At 36.9% G+C, this 20,866-nt stretch overlaps 2 protein-coding genes across 6 annotated transcripts in view; both read left to right on the plus strand.

Annotated features, from left to right (window-relative positions):
* LOC125227220 (zinc finger protein ush) overlaps positions 1-20,866 on the plus strand; it is a 371,106-nt gene that overhangs the window by 208,992 nt on the left and 141,248 nt on the right. The gene's annotated exons all lie outside the window — the stretch shown is intronic.
* Positions 14,349-20,023, plus strand: LOC125227221. Of its 3 annotated transcripts, none has more exons than XM_048131482.1 (2): positions 14,349-14,366; positions 18,634-20,023. In XM_048131482.1, exon 2 carries the CDS (start codon positions 18,763-18,765, stop codon positions 19,774-19,776), a length of 1,014 nt encoding a protein of 337 aa, XP_047987439.1. In that variant the 5' UTR covers positions 14,349-14,366; positions 18,634-18,762; the 3' UTR covers positions 19,777-20,023. The 3 variants fall into 3 exon arrangements, with proteins under 3 accessions (XP_047987439.1, XP_047987438.1, XP_047987440.1); XM_048131481.1 differs by lacking the exon at positions 14,349-14,366 and adding an exon at positions 17,129-17,758; XM_048131483.1 differs by lacking the exon at positions 14,349-14,366 and having other exon boundaries at positions 18,041-18,793; positions 19,334-20,023.

A 20,866-nucleotide genomic window follows, 5' to 3' on the forward strand; every position in this document is an offset into this window, starting at 1 on the left:
ACTCTATATAGATTATTCGCCTGCCGCCTCCAGATACGTCACTCATGTAAGTTTTCTTCGCATTCAGAATTATCGCGTTTTGCATGAGTCGACAACTTGGAATGGATTTTTGCTAAGCGTTTCTTTTTGACAGGCTGACGTTCGATTTTTGAAATTGCTCCGCCATTCCATTTAGAGGGTTAGACAAGAAAATGTGAGATTATTTTACCTAGAATTTTTCCAAGAAAAATTCGGCGCGATTCGAACTTTGAGAGAATCTTAAGTGTAAGCTCTAGACGATATAAATCGAAGATGTCTGTGTCAAAAATGACATTTCTACAAAAAAAGTCATTTTTGAAATCGAAACGCTTCTTTACATGCCTATCTAAACATATTCATTGGGCTAATTTTAACTTCCACAAATTTTGCGACATTTTAATTGAAATCATAAACTTTTTATAACTAATACGTTCGGTACAAAAAAAAGTATACATGATTTCAATAAAAATGTCGCAAAAAGACAATACATTTTTTTTTACTAACACGTATGAGAATGCTTTTCTACAATAAAAAACCAAAAATAAGTTTTTACAGAAATAAGCTACAAATCAAATAGCTAAATATTTTGACAGATACCTACCAAAAGCAGTATTTGACACATCCCTCCTTAACATAGTACAGTTAACCTCGCCCAGTGCGTTATCGCGCACACAAAAGAATGTTTGACGATTGGGCAAACATAATGGCAATCGCATCGGCAGGTGACGGCGATACATTGGACGCCAATCCTTTCCGATGATGGATAAAAAGGTTAAAATGTTTCTAAAAAACATGTGTTCATTGGAAGTTTATTTTTCTTTTTTAACCGACTTCAAAAAAGGAGGAGGTTCTCAATTCGACTGAATGTTTTTTTTTTTTTTTTTTGTATGTATGTTCCTCGATATCTCCGAGAATTGTGGACCGATTTTCAAAATTTTTTTTTGATCGAACGGGTATAACCCCGAGATGGTCCCATTGGCACCAAGTCAGGGTCTGATGATTTGATCCTGGAGAAATCGAGGGAACTCTTCAAATGTTATAGGCACATGTAATGTTTTTAGTGTATTTTTCAAAGGTAAACCAGTATTTACGCCTGATGGTAATAATTTTTTGTGGCTGAGCTGATGATGGAAGGTCAACTCCTCAATGGTTAGGAGTTAAAGGATAATTCTTTCACTAGTGTACATGTATTCGGACTGATACGTATAATATCAATAGGAACCACTAAAAATCAACAAATAAATAAACTTTTTAACAAAAAATAAAACCGCCTTCAAAAATAAGCGCGTTACAAAACACGGAGAAACTAAAAAGCAAAAAATAATAAACCTTTGAATTCAGATTTCTTGTCGTATTGCAATAATCTAAACATCCAAATTATAAACAAATCAATTATTTTTGGAGTCGGTGCCAGCCTGCGTATGGTTGGGTGGGGCAAACAGGCAATAGTAAGGCGACGAACAGGTCTGGTACCGACTGCAAAAATAATTGATTTGTTTATAATTTGGATGTTTAGATTATTGCAATACGACAAGAAATCTGAATTCAAAGGTTTATTATTTTTTGCTTTTTAGTTTCTCCGTGTTTTGTAACGCGCTTATTTTTTTTATGTTTTTTTCAATGTGCATTGATAAAGAAACGATAAACTTTCTAGACGACGGCCTCAAGATTGCTTGTAACGACCTAAAAGGCGCAAGGATTCCATATTATTTTCTGAAACTAAAAACCTTAAGATGTGATAATGAATGTGACTAAAAAATTATGCGAGAATTTCTTAAAACTAAATCGAATTATTTAAAGTAGGTATTCGTTAGTCAGCATTTTATTTATATTTTAATTTAGTACTACTTTGTAGGTATCAATTTTTTTTATATGTATATCCGGTCTGGCTCTGTTACGCCAAATCTCATCAAATATACATATAGTCACAGATAGATGAGACAGAACATGCGGCCATACCTTTGACAGTTACCAATCCCGCAAATAAAAACGCAAGACATCAAACTGACAGCAAGCTCGGAAGCAATCACGCCATCTAGCGACGTCACGACTGACGTCACTGACGTTCGAAAATTAAAATCTCGCTAGTCGCTGACAGCCGCCGGTCCGTTCGATTTCAGGCTTGTTCTAAAAATGTCAGCGCGCTTTGTTATCGTCGGCGTGTGGGAAATGAAAGTCCATCGAGTGAGGAGTCCATTATCGATGTGCATATTATATTGCGGAATTAATGTTTAGGATTATGGCCGTGTTGAGGTTTTCCGGTCAGTCGTTGACAATATTTACATTTAATAGCCTGTAACCTATCGAATTATAACTTCATAGATGGTAATGAAATAAAACTATGGAAACGGATTAAATCGCGAATAATGAATTTAAAATACATCCCGACGTTTCGAACTCTTTACAGCGTTCGTGGTCAACGGGTCACCCGTTAAATTATTTTTCTCAAACATGCAATGAAATATTGTCTTTACGTTCCTTAAAATGGGCTGGGAAGTATCGCTTTTTGGGGGCGCAACAACTCGAGAGGACTGTAAAGGGATTTCATATTATTTTTTAGGCCTAGGCCTGCAAAGTAACTTTTTTTTATAAAATATTGTCCTTTAGAGCATTTTTTTTTTATTTCATTGTATGTTTGAGAAAAGCACTATACATGCCTCGGCGTGAAAACGGATTCCCGGCCTCGTATCCCTATCCGGGACTCTGATGTAATGTACTATACATTGACATGTATTTCATTTTCGATTTTAGGGTTTCGAATCGAACAAGATTGAGTCAGAAAGCGGTCCCTGGTACAGGGCTTGGAAAACGCTAGTTTGAAGAAGAAGTATCTAAAAAACTTTTTTGACTAATTAGTAAATTAGTTTCCAATGTCGGGCTAAATGTATTATAATCATAGGTATATATCAAAGGAAATAAGTATATCTACTAAACCACCATGGGTGTGTAATGATTGGTATAACTTTTTTGGTATAGTAACATTTGATATAACAACATTTGGTATATTTTTAAAAGATATAATCACTCATTTGACATAATTAACATTTGGTATAACCACAAAACATCTACTTTTATTTTGTATAATCATTATTTCGTATAACAATTATTTATAATAACTGCTTTATGGTATAACTATCCATTGATATACGACTAGTATAATATAACTACCAAACAGTATAAAACATTTCATGAATTAATTTTATTCTTTTTTTAAGGGATCACAGTTCTAACCTAACCTAACCTAACCTACTTTTCTGACAGTAGATGTGTTTAAGGATTGCAGTTCTAACCTAACCTAACCTATTTTTTCTGGTAGCAGCGCGTTGTGTGTAGGGGTCACAGTTCTAAGCTAATCTACTTTTCTGGTAAATGATGGATCTAATTTATTGTAATTTTTTTTATTCTAACTGAGCTTTAGAAAGAATCAATTTGTGTTATACAATTTATTTATTATCGGAAATAAGCATTATACTAAAAGTATGTTATAATAAATGTTTTTCGAAAAAATGATCATTATATTAAATAAGAATTATACAATTTGTTAGTATATCATTTGTTGTTATATGGTTCAATAATTATATCAAATGATCGTTATAACGACTAAAAGTATATCAAAAAAAGTTATATCGATCGATACGCACCCAACCACCATATCGCACACGTAACTTTAAAATTCGAAATTTATCGCAACCACTATCAGAAACTCAAGTCATTAAACCAGTGGCTTGTTTATATCAGCAAGTACATAGATCGCTATCGGACTATGTAATCCGCCGTGTCCACTGATAATGTTCAATCGTAAAAATCGCACTTGATTAAAAACTTTATCGGTTTTTTCGATAAGCAACCGATATGGCTGAGCGGTTAGTGCTACGACGCGAGTCGGCCTATACGCTTGGCTGTATTTTGAATTTCGAAGTGCTAGGTTTTTTATTGGACAGACGGAGTTGGGTTTTTGAGGTATGTTTTGGTATTTATGTGAGTATAAATAACCTAATGGTACTGAAATGAAATCAATTAGCAGACGAATTTATTTACATTGCTTTAATGTGTAATTTGCAAATAGTATATAATATTGTATATTAAAATTGGAGTAACTTTTACGTTATGTACTAGTTTCTGTTATTTTGACAAAAATATTAGTGTTAGTTATCAACAAAATCGTAAAAATCATGAGGTAAATTCATAGGGTAAATTAAGGGTTATTTGATGCACTTTAATATAATTTAAATAATTGTAATTCTAACGATTTCTCTACTCTACTGTTGTAGTTATTTCCCCAACTTAAATTAATATTCAACTTTTCCAGTTTATTTCACTGAAATTTCATTTTAGAGGTAACTCAACAAAATTTAAATCAACCGTGACAATTATTATTTTTGTCTGGCCGTCTTAATATCTTCTTACTGCTGGGGTTAAATAGTACATTGTGCAACAAGGGGAGGAAGTTGAATATTAATAACGAGAGTAAGTTAAATTTAAAGACTCGAGTTAGTAATATTAATACTTCCCGAGTTACACACAATGTTTTTCATCACACTTGCATTATAAAAAATATGCAAAAAGGTAAAAAAGAGTGAACTCTTTTTTACCTTTTTGCATATAGTACTAGAAATTTCTTAACTCCCTAACGATTTTTCTATAACTCACGCTCCGCCTGCGTACAATAGCACATTTAGTGTGCGAGTGTGATGAAAACTTATTTATATCATATCTCGAAATTTTTTCGCAAGCAAAATAAGCGACGTACTTGTGCAAGTATAAATTTAATTATTCGAGCATTTATATGTACAGAGTAGAAATAAAAGAAAATTCCAAAATGAAAATAGGAAAATGTGGCATGTACGCTACCTTTACAATACGCTGTCTAGGTGTTTCCTTGTATGTGCATCGTATTTTTTACATTTAAATTAAATACATGTCGACAAGCAATTTGAAATTATGTAGCTTCCACGTCAGGTTTACCTACAGGTGCTATCGTTAAACTAAAAACTCGAAAAAAAATTTTGAATTTGGAAGCGAAACCAACCGTTTATTTACGGCGCTGTTATCGTGTGTGCGGCTGCGGCAGCACGCGCTATCGCCGCGAAATCGTTCGGTGGCAATAGATAATTGTACGGGCACGTTATCAGTGGCCAATGTTGGGCCAAGTTTAGACAAATGTTGGGAATTTGGGGTTAGCCAAATGGCATTTCTGCGACGCGAAACGCCACCGAAACGCCGCAGAAATGTAGTCTGGCTCTGTCGCGCCAATAAGCAAGAGCGATAGAGATAGATAGCTACGAAAGAGATGTTATCGTGAGCGATTCGTGAGCGTCTGTACATTCGGCTACGCACACAGGTATCGATGCTATGCTGTGGGTACAGTTTCTGTAACACCACCTTTACTATATCATATTTGCGAACAAGAAAATATCTACTCGTACTTGCCAACATGACAAAATTTTACTTACTGATAGACCCTAGAATAAACAATATACACCCTCAAAATAAAATTCTTGGAAAAGACCGTAGGTAACTGCTACCTGCAAACGGTTGAAGAATTTATATATCATAAGTATCAAACTTACTTAAAATCTTAAATAGGCCCTCGAGTTGTATTGTACCATGATGTTGGCTGCATTTTCTCGCTTGTCACTGAAAAATGGCGCGAAATTAAAATATTCTATTGGACGATGAACCTGCGTTTAGGAAAGCACGCGCTTGGTGGCCGATGAGCCCTACATTTTTCAAATATGCCGCCTTTTTTGTGACAATACTTGATGGACCGTATATGAAATACTAAGCTCGCTAATTTCTCTATGCCCTAAGCCAACATTGGCCAAGCACGCCATGGTTGGTGGCGTTGGCGCAGCGCCCGCATGCATTTTTCCGATTCTCGCTGCACTGATAACGTATCAGCTTGTTGCAATCGGTTATGGGGCTGCATGAGGTTTAGGCTTTACTTGGTTAATACGCAGTTTAATTTTAATATGGGGGAATATCGAGAAAACAGACTGAATTTTCGTGGCCTTGAATTTTCGCGATGTTCAATATTGAGTCGACTATTGTACACAAATTCTGAATGAAAAATGAGGTTCATAGTTTATATTGAAATAGCAGCATCGAACAACAAATTCAAGTTTATGTAACTACAGTAAACTTTCTTCGAACCATTATTATTAAAAGTGATACTGTTACTGATCTACTGAACTTGGCGCCCGCTGTGCAGTGGTTGAAAAACTTGTGGTTGAATTATTTTTGCCTATTGGACCATGTCGTCATACCACAGAATACATATTAGGTCATACGTTAAATAAATAAGAAGTTATCAAATATGTTACCTATATCACATCAAAAGTTAAATACGTAGGTATTTAGTATTAACAATCATTATATTAGAACATTAAATCGTGATAGATTAATCAACTTCAGCTTACGTTGCATAAGTTAAAAAAATGTCAATTTAAACCAATATAGTGTATTTATAAAAAATTAGTTAATAATTTTGTTTAATTTACACATAACACTGATTTACACTTTCACGGTTACTTTACACATGTCGTGTTCTTATCAAAACTTGCACCCAATCAGCAAATTTCAATAACGATAAAACAAAAACTAACTGTTGACATATTTATTGCGATGTGTTAGATAAATATCATGTCAGTTATCACTTATCACGCTAATTACAGCTGTTTATAGTGTAATTACAGGTCGATAATGTATTGTAATGTGTAATCACATTTCAGCTATCTGAAGATTTATTTTTGGTAACTTTTGTGACAATATTTGATGTTACAAAACATTTATGAAAGTCACTACAGTGCGGATTTTTATTTTCTTGACGTTTTTTTTTCAAATGTGGGAATTTTTGTATTTTTTCTGCTCAGAATCATGACTCGTGAGCTCTTTCGATTCCGCAAGAGAAAATAAATGTCTCACATTTTTTTTATTTACAATTTCCCATAGAACTCCTTTGATCGTAACTCAGAGGAAACCAAAAAAATGTATGGAAATTTTGGGACATTTTTCATCTCCTATTAGAATCGAAAAGCTCATGATTCTGAGTAGAAAATTTCCAAAAATAAAAAAAGTGATATCGACAAGAAAATAAAAATATGAATTTATAACGTATTAGAATTAGAACGGAACGCAAGATGTATGTAGTTTTTGGTTCTTGTAACCGTGTGTGGTTAGTAAGTTACTAACATAGTTCGAGTCATGTGTTCTGGCAGGCATGTATGGTCGCGCGATAGATGATAAAACATCCCTATCGCACTTACAAATGGCCACTCTACAACCATGTCACAATGACAAGCAATAAGAGATTTTTTAAAATCTGATTTATAACGTCACTATGACATAGTTCTACAGTGGTTCCAATTGATTGACTGTACCTACAGCAAAACATTCCTCAAGTATTTAACTATCCATTACTTCATAAAACTCGAATCACACGAGTCTAACACAACTTTTTATAGCCTACACATTTATGGCTTCTAAACACTAATATCCAACACATATTACCATACGGACGGACCAGATAACATCTATACTACGGGCAGAACCATCTAGATCTTATCGGGCTATTCTTGAAGCATTTGTCTTATCTAAATTAAATCAAAAACATATTGATAGCGTAGTATGCTACAAGTTTCCTGTGTCCAAGCGAGATGCGGATATCCATATTAAATTGATATCAAATTTAAGTGTCTGAATGTAGTAGGGAATCTAATATTATAATTTTATTGATATGTTGGGATTAGTTTACAAGAGTGGTTTGATTGAGTTTAAAGTAATCGTAAACGCCTGAGGTTAATGATTGAGTGTTGAAACCACCTATTTAGGCGCCATTTCAGTAAAGTTTCTGGTTACGAATGATGGTGAGAAAATTTAAATTGAATTGATACGATAATATTCAATAATTCAGTTCAATTGTCAGAAGAAAAGTAACGTTTTTAAAATTATTTCCTATTTTTCTACTCCAAAGCCAGTGGTATCATAACTTACTTTGGCACAAAGGCGATAGCTATTCACGACATTCACTTAAAAATATTTAAAAAAAAAATTATTAGCCTATTGTAGTGTCCCACTGCTGGGCAAAGGCCTCCCCTCGCTTCTTCCACTCAACCCTACATACCTAATTTTGATTGGCTTATTCATATAAACTACTTACTATAAAAATCTGATCAAGTACAGTCAACCAATTGGAACCCTAGGCCGCTCTACAACCATGTCAAAATGACAAGCAGTAAGAGATTTCTTACAATCTGATTCATAACGTCACTATGACATAGTTCTACAGTGGCCTAGGGTTCCAATTGCTTGACTGTACCTATGAAAAAATATGACCATAGTGGGTAAATATTTATTTAAAATAAATGAAATAAGAATAACCTCGAATCCAACTTTTGATCATAGATATGATATTTTTAGTAAAGATAATAGTAACATATACATAATACATCGAATATAGTAGCAATAGTATTCTGAGCCGGTTATCTGTTATCAATATTTATGATCGTGTATCATTCAATTTACAGATACGTACCTATAGCTACTTAGGTGTGCTATCTAAGTATGTGTTAAACCTGAAGGCCCTTTTACTGTTGGAACATTAAAAATAACTTAAGATTCAAATTATTACCTTGCACGAGGAGACAAAAGATTCATTATTTAAGGATATATTTTTTGGTCTTACCGAAATCTGCTGGTAGAAATCTATATTATTTATACATATACTAAATAATAATATATAAACGGATCTAAAATGAGTGGTGAACTGCAGTCTGCACTGAACAAACAAAGACGAAAATCTATACATATAGGTTTTGAATTACACTTGCCTTGTCGCGCGCGGTCCATACTTGAAGTCGCGTTTGATGGATGGAGTCGCGCGAGACCGTTGCGCGGTCTGGTGATCGCAACTAGTCTCTCATGTGTGTTGCACCTCGCAGTTGATAGCTCGGCGGTTAGTCAACTCGATACCTAAGCAACATAAACAACAGGAACACGTTAATAAAATTAGCTCTGCTTTAATCCAAATTCAGATCCAAATGATACCACCGTGACATGACACAATAAACCAATAGATTACCCATCAAACAACCTCTACAGAATGCAAATGGCATCTTCAGAAGCCCCTAAATATGCCAGCGGCCGTTACAAAACCGATCCGTGTCGGCCATTTTGTAGCCCACCCATTTAAATTCGTTCTAATCGGAAAAATCGAAATTTGAATTTGGAATTATTAAATTATCGAGAATCTACTCCCGTTAGAGGTGCCGACTGATTTATTGTAAATCGATAAACGAATATACATTATTTGTTTTTATAATCGAATTTTGGTAATTAATTAAGTATTTTACTTCTACCTCAACGTTGTTTAGACTTTATTTTTATATATTCAAGTTTTAGAATCGTTTGGAGGTGTTGTTATCTAGGTGAAGTAATTCGTTCATAAGTAGTAAATCGTAGGATTGGAGTCGATGGTGAGATAGTCGATTTCTAAACGCATCTCTCAAACAATTAAGATTTTATCGCTTTTCTGTTTAATGTTGTTCTCACAAAGAATTAGTTTTACTATTTGTACTTATATTTAATTTGTTATTTAGATGTAAGAGAGGAAAATAGACTTTTCAGTACAGATGGTGTTTTTTTACGCACTAGTGCGAGAAGTGGTCCATATATGCCAGGTCGAAACTTCGGAGGTTCATCTGTACTGGAAAACGTCGTACGATACACGTGAAAAGGAAATTCGTAACTCGTGTCGATTTATCGCCAAACACTCGCCTTGTATCGAAATGTCGTGTTTTAATCCTTATCGCCTTAACAGTCGTAAGACCTTTCCTTTATAAAGACCTTACTACAGATGTAGTGCGAAAAATTTTTTTTTTTTTTTTACAGACGAGCCGCCTGATGTATCGCCCATGGACATAAGCAACATCAGGGGAGTCACTATTATTGAACCCTAAATACACCTAAATAATTTCTTTCGTATTTTTTACAATCAACAACACAGCCGAATAAAGTTCTGAAATTATACATATTTTTGGGGTGTGTAATGATTGTTATAACTTTTTTTGGTATAGTAACATTTGATATAACAACATTTGGTATATATCTAGAGGGTATAATCACTCATTTGACATAATTAACATTTGATATAACCACAAAATATCTACTTTTATTTTGTATAATCATTATTTCGTATAACACTTATTTGTAATAACCGTGGTATGGTATAACTATCTATTGATATACGAGTCGTATATCAATAGATAGTTATACCATACCACGGTTATTACAAATAATGGGCGGTGGAAACATTCCCGTTACCAGTAAGTTTCCATTTGGGAACATTACTAGTAAGTTCCCAATGTTACCAGTAACATTCCCAAAAGACGGTAACATACGAAACGAAATTGATGATGTATTGAATTAAAATTCGTTGTAAACGTTATTGTCTCAGTGCACCATGTTATGTATATCTAACTATACATATAACAATTGTCCTGACTGACTGACTGACCGACTGACTGATTCATCATCGCAGAGCCGAAACTGTCAAAGCTAGAACGTTGAAATATGCACACTGGGTTGCAATTAAAAAGTGTACTAAGAGATGTAGAAAGATTTTGAAAAATTCCACCTTTAAGAATGTTAAAAAGAGAAGACAATCTGTATGCCAAAATAAATATTTTAAGTTTATTATTATTCCGAATTCATACATAAATATCGGGAAATTAATCCACGCGAATGAAGTCTTGGGGAACAGCTAGTATACTACACGTGTAGATATACATCTTTCTCTTTCATACTCAACGTTTATTTTCTCTTTCGCTCAAGCCTCTTATCGCAATTGTTACCTGGCATGGATCCCTTGGCTTGGGGTTAGTTTTATCTAAAACACGGCTTTGAGTGAACGTATTAATTGTGATAACAAGTGGAGTACAGAACTGAATATGTTACAATGAAGCCGAAAAGTCCAGTGTATAGTTATTTTACTGAAAATACTATAAACAATAAAAAAAGTTACACTTGTAACTTTTGCAGTGTTGTGTACAACTATAGAAATGCTACAAAGTTTGCGGTTCATATTATAAAATGTAAAAAGAGCCCCCAAGATGTAAAGGACAGTTTTAAGAAAAATGACAAAAACTCATCAACATTATGTGAAGCTCAAGTATTAAGCGACAGTGACCATAGCCGTGCCTATACATCACAAGATTCACAAGATACAACAAATGTCAGACCAGCATTGATGGATAAAGACGAGCAGGTAAATATATTTTCAGCTTAATATAAATTGTATTGTAAAACTGACTTTGGTAGACGACTAAAAGAAGTTGATAATAATAATTGTATTATATAATTTAAATAAACAAAGTAGGTACCTACTAATTAATAAATAAGTTAAAAACACAACGTAGTATAAAAAAATACCCGACTGTCTCACTGTTTACCTATAATTGGGTATGACCTGTTTGAAAACGTGGTGATTATTTTTTCCGCGTGTACCTTTTTTAAGTAAACGTGATTCAATTCGTCATTTGAAGATATAACATAATAACAAAATAATATAATAGCAATTGTTATATCTTTTAAACTTATTGTTTCATATGAATATACACAAAGCTGTTGCAAGAGCAATGTATGTAACTGGCACACCTTTCTCTCAATTCGAGCACCCGCTATGGAAAGAAGCTTTTCATATGATGAACCCTTTATACGGTATGCCTTCAAGAAAGAGATTGGCTACATCTCTATTAGATGAAGAATATTCAGACGTTCAAAGCGAAATAGTGAGCAAAATCAATCAAGCCAGTATTATTCACTTGGCTATTGATGGATGGTCTAACCTAAGAAAAGAATCCATCCTAAATGTGATTCTCTATGCTCCGAAACCATACTTCTACAAATTTATAGAAACAAAGGAACAAAGACATACGGCCGAATATCTGTGTGAAGAAGTCACAAATATAATCGAAGAGTTTCATCCGTCAAAGTTTGTTGCAGTTGTTACGGACAATGCGGCAAACATGGTCAGATTTGGGAAGCTCTTGCACGACAAATATGAACAAACTCTATGGACAGGATGTTTGGCTCATACCCTGCATTTGTTTGTTGGGGACTCATTAAAAGTCATGAAAATACGTCGCATTTTTGCATTTACAGTGAGAGTAATAAAAACAATTACACGATCACATATCCTTGGAGCTGAATTCCGAAGACTCGCGGAGGAAAAAAGCGTCAATTCGAGTCTTCAGTTACCAGTTAAAACCAGATGGGGCAGTTATTTAGCATGTCTTCAAAGCTTTATCAAATCAAAAATTGTTGTGCAAAATATGGTAATAAATGAATCTACAACATCACTAAGACAATACAAAAATAAAATTTTAAACGAAGACACATGGACAGAGCTCCGTAACCTTGAAAGGTTTTTAGACCCCATTGTCCAATGGATATACATTCTAGAAGGGGATTATTTTGCAGTACATCTAGTGTACAAGGCATTTAAAGAATTAGATGCATTGCTTAACAATTACCAAACAACAAATCTTCTTGAAAATAATTTAGCAGACCTCAAAGCGAAATTTGAAGAAAGAAAGGCAAATGCTCTGAAACCCATCCATTTTGCAGCGACAATACTAGACCCAAAGAATCAAGGATCACAATTAACAGATCAAGAAAACGTTGATGGATGCGAAATCATATTTAATCTTGGGAATGAATCAACTGATATTTTAATGGAATTATCGGACTACAAGACACACAAAAGCATCTGGGCAAAGGATTTTGTGTGGAAAATGGCAGCTACTACAGAGCCAGTCACATGGTGGGAAACATTATTCTCCAATACAGTGTTAGGTAAAACAGCTGTCAAAATACTAACCATGCCTGCCACCTCTGCAGCGGTAGAGCGGTCTTTCTCTACATTTTCAAATATTCATACGAAACGAAGGAATCGGTTGAAGACAAACAGAGCGGGAAAATTAACTTATATATCTCACAACTGGAAGTTATCTCATCAATCAGAATCACAAAAACCTTTTGATCGGAGTACAATTGTCAACGAGGATATGCATGATACGGATTCGTCCAACTCTGAAGATGAATTTTCGGACGTTGAAGATATGGAAGATGGCACCTCAGATTCAATTTCATCAAACAGTATTTTTTCTACAGATTGTACAGATTGAATTTGAATTGATTAAAATTTTTAACAAGAATGAATGTTAAAGATTTCATTGTTGGAGATTATAGTAAATTTTAATATATTATACCTGTTATGTGAATTTTTACTAGTTGATTTGTGTGCCTGAAGCTGAGTCTTTGTTGGATAACTTATTGCAAATAAGCTAATTGTATCTACTTAACTGATTTCATTTTTAAACTATATGGTCATGCTTAATATTTAAATTAAGATGATTTATATGTGAAACAACATTTAAATATACATACTAAAATTATACACAATGTTGATTGTTATATTTTTCAAATTAAAGTAAGCTAACTGCATGTACTTAATTTCATATAAAAATGATAATACATACTGATTTCATTTTAAAGTACTGACATACTTAATATTTAATTTATAATTATTTACACATATGTGAAACATCATTTAAACGTTACAAAAACTGTGATCATTATTATATACATAATGTTGATTGTTATATTTTCAAAATTAAAGTAAGCTTATTGCATGTACTTAATATAAACATTTATAATAAGTACTGATTTTATTTTAAAATATTGACGTACTTAATTTTTTATTTAAGGTTATTTATATGTGAAACAACATTCAAATATACGTAAAACTGTGATCATTATTATATTATACATAATGTTGATTGTTATATTTTCATGTTCGCGAGCACAGCGCCATCTAGCGGACCTCCCAAGAAGAGGACGAGTTCCACACACGGCCGCGCGGGGGCGCGGCGACAGCCTCTCCCACTTTACCATCCTCTACGACACGGCACACAAGCCGCTCTCGCGATTTTTGCAAATTTTATATAGAATCGCCATACATTCAAATAATTGTAAAATTCATTTAATTAAGTAAAATAAAATCATTTCGTAAAATCAAAAATAAGAAGAAGTCATTGAAGAGTACCTGCCTGCTGTTCCTGCCATACCTATTAGTCGCCAACGCCCCAACATTTGGACCTACGAGCCGGAAGCCATCGACCAGCGCCAGGATCAGCACAGCAAGAAACGGTCAGGTCATCCATTCCTCATCTTCTTCCCTTCATTCGGCATTGTGCTAAAACCGTGTCCATTTTGTAACCTTCCAGTTCGACACCGCGTGGCGCGCACGGCCGCCATTACGTGCCAGTAGCGAGTTTCGGGATTAAACTGTAAGTGCTTTACATTCTTTCACACACACCATGGCTACTCCTAAAACATCAGTTACTCCAATTTCTTTAACCGTGGATTTGAACGATGCGCGAGTCTTAACGCAAAGACGTGGCACACTCAAAGGTAAACTCACGTTGTTCGCTAAATATGTCTCTGCGCTTAATAAGGCTACTTTAACGAATATTCAAAAAGTCGAGTTACAATTACGCATAAATAACGCCGCGAGTTATTATCAAGATTTCGATGTCGTTCAAACTAGATTAGAGGACTTAGCAGAGTCGAGTGCTGACCTTCCTAAGCATCTAGAATACCGCGAAGAGTTCGAGACGCAATATTATCAGACAGTGGCCGCAGCGACCGAATTAGCTGACGTCGGCAACAGCCCCGCTGTTGCTAACGGCAACGCCGCTGCCCCTGCCAGCACAGATACCGTGGGTTATAAGGTTAAATTACCTACGATAGCGCTCCCTACCTTCGACGGTTCGTACGAGCATTGGTTAGGTTTTAGGGACACGTATACTTCTCTAATACACGATTCTAAGGACCTAGGTGCCATACAAAAGTTCCATTACCTACGCGCAGCATTAACCGGTACCGCGTTGCAAGTTATCAAGTCCTTAGAGTTCTCCGCAGAGAACTATACGATCGCGTGGGAGCTTCTCGAAAATCGTTTCAATAACCATAGGTTACTCACACACAATTACGTAAAGTCACTATTTAACACGCAATCATTAAATAAAGAATCTGCTACACAGATTAGAAAGCTGATTGACTCTGTGCTACGTTCCCTTCGTGCCCTGAAGACCCTAGGTGAGCCTACGGACTCCTGGGACACGCTAGTTATTTATTTAATCGTCACAAAGCTAGACGCGGCTACGGAACGCGAGTGGGAAGAACACAAGGGCTCAGTCAACATTAATCGGCATGATTCTACCTCTCACATTAAACTAACTGATTTGATAACCTTTTTACAAAACCGTGCAGATATGTTGGAGTCTATTGCTGCCAATCATTCTAAAAACACGCACACAAACACGCATGAAAATAAAAAGTCATCAAATCAGTCACAATCACAATCACACGCAACACATAGCTATGCTTCTAGCTCAACTATTTCACACACAAACAAATCCAGTTCCAAACGCACTTTGCCTCGCATTTGTCAAATGTGCAACGCTAATCATCCGCTTTATTCGTGCAATAGCTTTCTTGATTTAACTGTTCCTGACAGAATTAAATTAATTGAAGATAAGAAACTATGTCACAATTGTCTTCGCGTTGGTCACACAGTTGACAACTGCTTTTATGGCCCGTGTAGGATCTGCCAGAAAAAACATAATAGCTTGATTCATAGCCTGAGTAGTGACAGTGACCGCGCATCAACACCGGCTGGCGATGTAAACAACAAGCCATCGGTGAGCGCTGTCCCCGCCACCTCGACACATCACACTCTCACACTTAATTCGCACACACACTCACCGCCATTGAGACCGACGCTGTTATGTACTGCATTGGCAGATGTTGTTGATAGCAACAACAAGTTACATAGGGCTAGGGTATTTCTCGATAATGGCTCAGAGCACAGTTATGTCGCGCAATCTTTTATAGATAAAATAAATACGCCTTTGGTACAGTCCACTTATAATATTTCCGGGTTAGGTAAATTAGTCACGCAAACCACGCAATCGTGCGAACTTAACCTGCAGTCGATCACAGGTGACTACCATACACGCATTAATTGTATGGTACTCCCTACTTTAACGGAACCGCTGCCGTCAGCAGCAATTAGCACGCATTCCATTCGCATTCCAGACAATATTCATCTCTCGGACCCTAATTATTTCAAATCGTCAGATATTGATATATTGTTAGGCGGTGATTATTTCTGGGGCTTGTTAAATAAGGATCGCATCCCTCTCGCAGAAGGGCCTTATTTACAAGATACTAAACTTGGTTGGATCGTCGCGGGTCCACTAAATAATACACGCAATAAAATAAATAAGACTACTTGTCATTTCACGCAAACTTTAGACACGCAATTAAAACAGTTTTGGGAGCTCGAGGAGGTGCCTAAGATAGGAGACGGACTGACAGACGACGAACGCGCCTGCGAACAGCTGTTCGTTTCAACCACGCAACGCGATAAGGATGGTCGTTTTCTGGTACGTTTACCCTTAAAGGAATCAGCTGACGCGCTCGGCGATACCTACGATATCGCTAGGAGTAGGTTTTTATCATTAGAACGCAAATTCGAGCGACTCCCAGAATACAAAAAGATGTACTGTGATAACATGCGTGAGTACATTGAGCTAGGGCACATGTCACTTATACACACATACACTAAGCCTTACTGCTTTCTGATACACCACGCTGTTTTTAAGGACAGTCTCACTACAAGATTGAGAGTTGTTTACAACTGCTCAATGCCTACTAGTTCAGGTAAATCCTTGAACGATTTACTGCTAGTCGGCGCAACCATACAAAACGACATTTTTTCTATATTGCTGCGATTTCGTGAACATAAATACGTAGCCTGCGCAGATGTAGAAAAAATGTACAGGCAAGTCCTTATTCAACCTGACCAACGGAACCTTCAACTAATTTTGTGGCGAGAGAACCCTTCCGAGCCGCTAAATATTTACCAGCTTAATACGGTAACTTTCGGTACAGCGTCGGGGGCATTTTTAGCCATCCGCTGTCTCAATCAGCTGGCAAAAGAATGTGCTGTCTCAATCAGCTGGCAAAAGAATGTGCTGACGAAGAGGTCTCTCGCACTATATTAGAAGACTGTTACGTGGATGACCTAATTACGGGAAATAATGATAAACACGCTTTAATTGATATCTGTGAAAAGGTCACCGACGTACTCCAGTCAGGCTGTTTCCCACTGCGAAAATGGGTGTTTAATTTTGACGTTTCGCAATTTTCCTCGTCTAAAATAACGTCACGCGAATTATGTTTGGGCGATAACTGTCAAAGTAAAACACTCGGTTTGGGATGGACTAACAACACTGACGAGTTTCATTACACGGCAAAGATACAACAGGATAATGCTAATGAACCGATAACAAAACGCAAAATATTATCTGTTATATCACAAATGTATGACCCTCTCGGGCTACTTTCGCCAGCCATAATTATTGCCAAAATACTACTTCAAAAATTGTGGCTTTGCCGTTTAGATTGGGACTCGGAAGTACCTAATGACGTCGCATCAGCTTGGCGTAAATACATACTCACACATACACAACACATACATAACGTCCGTATTCCTCGTTATGTAATGAATGCGTCTGCGCATAGCACACAGCTGCACTTTTTTTGCGATGCAAGTCAAGCGGCCTACGGGACTTGTGCATATGTGCGTACGCTTTCGGGAGATAATAACGAGGTAATAACAGTACATTTGTTGTGTGCGAAGAGTAAGGTCGCGCCCTTAAAATCTGTTAGTATAGCTAAACTTGAATTACTAGGCGCGTTGTTAGCCGCTAGATTATACTCAAAGGTAATTAAATCGCTTAAAGTGAAGTTTGATTCTGTTTACTTTTGGTGTGATAGTACAATCGTGCTTGGGTGGATTCGTATGTCCCCCCACACACTCAAACATTCGTTCAAAACAGGGTGTCGGAGATAAACGAGTTAACCGGGAGTGCACAGTGGTTACATGTAAGTAGCAAAAATAACGCAGCTGATTTAGTTAGCCGCGGCCTTGAACTGGACGCGCTTATCAATAGCTCGTTCTGGTTTAATGGACCGCCCTTTTTGCGTGAACCAGAATCGAACTGGTTACCTAGCACTTTGTCGCGCACTTCTGAAATAATACCGGCCGATTTACCTGAATTAAAAACACACACAATTAGTATGGCAAGCCAAATTGATACCGATACATTCCAATTCGACAAGTTTTCATCTTTTAACCGCTTACGGCGCGCGGGTGCCTATGTTTTAAGATTTATAAATAACACACGCATTAAAAATAAATTAAATCGAAAAACTGGCCCGCTGACTGTTGACGAATTGAATGCATCGATGCAACATCTGGCGCGCCTTTCGCAAATAAAATCTTTTCCTGTTGAGTACGATAAGATGATAAACAATATACCTATTAAACACGCGCGCGGAATAAATAAATTAAATATTTTTCTAGGCGCCGATAAATTGATAAGGGTCGGTGGTCGTATTAGTAACGCATCTCATTTTACATACGACAAAAAACATCCGATTTTGATTTGTTCGAAACATCGTTTCACACAACTTTTGTTTCAGAGTGAACACATACGCTTACTGCATGCTCCGCCTAGTCTCCTGCTGTCTACTGTCAAAGACTGCTGGTGGCCTCTCGGAGGCACTAATTTAGCCAAGCGAGTGGTACGCACCTGTGTGACCTGCATTCGCATGAAGGCACAGACGTTCGCGCCTATTATGGGTAACTTACCTTCGCTACGTTTAGACCCAGGGTTCGCCTTTATGAGTTGCGGGGTAGACTACGCGGGGCCAGTATATGTACTTAACCGTAGGGGCAGGGGTGCTAAACCTCAGAAGGCATACATCTGTCTGATAGTTTGCTTCACGACGCGCGCGGTTTATCTAGACTTAGTTACTAATCTTAGTACTGAAGCATACCTACTCGCACTTAAACGCTTTATTTCGCGCCGCGGTAAGCCTAACGTCATATATTCGGACAATGGCCGCAACTTTGTAGGGGCAATGAAAGAACTTTCATCGTTCCTTCAAGGTCACGCTGATAATATCATTGAGTGTGCCTCTAATGAAAACATTAATTTACATTTTAACCCCCCATATGCTCCGCATATGTCTGGATTGTGTGAAAGAGCTGTACAGTCTTGCAAATATCACCTGAAACGCGTTATAGGTAACGCGAATTTAACGTTCGAGGAATTTAGCACGGTTTTAGCACAGGCGGAGGCCCTGCTAAATTCCCGACCCATGCATCCTCTTTCCACAGATCCTAACGACCTCTCCGCATTAACTCCAGCTCATTTCCTTATTGGCCGACCGCTGACAGCACCCCCCTGCAAGGACCTGACGGCAGAAACGGGCCGGCTCCCACGCTACGAGATGCTGGAGAAAATGCGACAACACTTTTGGCAGCGATGGTCGAAACAATATATTTCTGAGCTGCAGACCAGAACTAAATGGCAGACGCAAGGCCAGGACATTGTTCTAAACGCTTTAGTTCTGGTGAAAGAAGATAATCTACCACCCCTCAAATGGCGTTTGGGCCGGGTGGTAGCTTTGTTCACAGGCAACGACGGAGTGTCTCGCGTCGCTGACGTAAAAACAGCGAACGGGACCATACGAAGGGCATTCACCAAACTTTGCCCTCTCTTGATGCCGCCAGAGGGCGACACTGCGCCTACCTCATCCGCATCACCACTACCACATTGAAAGCGGGTGCTTTCAAGGCCGGGGGCATGTTCGCGAGCACAGCGCCATCTAGCGGACCTCCCAAGAAGAGGATGAGTTCCACACACGGCCGCGCGGGGGCGCGGCGACAGCCTCTCCCACTTTACCATCCTCTACGACACGGCACACAACACAAGCCGCTCTCGCGATTTTTGCAATTTTATATAGAATCGCCATACATATCAAATAATTGTTAAAATTCATTTAATTAAGTAAAATAAAATCATTTCGTAAAATCAAAAATAAGAAGAAGTCATTGAAGAGTACCTGCCTGCTGTTCCTGCCATACCTATTAGTCGCCAACGCCCCAACAAAGTATAATATAACTAGCAAACAGTATAAAGCATTTCATGAATTAATTTTATTATTTTTTGAAGGGATCACAGTTCTAACCTAACCTAACCTACTTTTCTGATAGCAGTACGTATGTTTAAGGGTCACAGTTCTAACCTAACCTAACCTGTTTGTCTGGTAGCAGCGCGTTGTGTGTAGGGGTCATAGTTCTAACCTAATCTACTTTTCTGGTAAATGATGGATCTAATTTATTGTGCAATTCTAACTGGGCTTTAGAAAGAATTTGTGTTATACAATTTATTTATTATAGGAAATAAGCATTATATTCAAAGTATGTTATAGTCAATGTTATTCGAAATAATGATAATTATATTGAATAAGAATTATACAATTTGTCAGTATATTATTTGTTGTTATATGATTCAATAATTATATCAAATGATCGTTATAACGACTAAAAATATATCAAAAAAATTATACCGATCGATACGCACCCATATTTTTGGCACTTTGCCTGTATTCACAGCTGTGTTGTTGACTGTACGAACATGTCACGCTATTTCATTCAGTCTTAATACAAGACTGGCACTCTCTGAAGTAGCATGACAAATTCGAACGTGTCCGGAAAAATACGACGGAAAAGCTTTTCGCATTGCATCTGTACATACCATTTGAAACGATTCCTGTATATGAGCAAGATGAGCACTATGGATAACGCAAAATAGACACGACAGAATAATTATCATTTTTTTGCTTCGCTCGCGTTAGACAGAGACAA

This window comes from Leguminivora glycinivorella, chromosome 6 (genome assembly GCF_023078275.1).
Source record: "Leguminivora glycinivorella isolate SPB_JAAS2020 chromosome 6, LegGlyc_1.1, whole genome shotgun sequence".
Taxonomy (NCBI): Eukaryota; Metazoa; Arthropoda; class Insecta; order Lepidoptera; family Tortricidae; genus Leguminivora; species Leguminivora glycinivorella.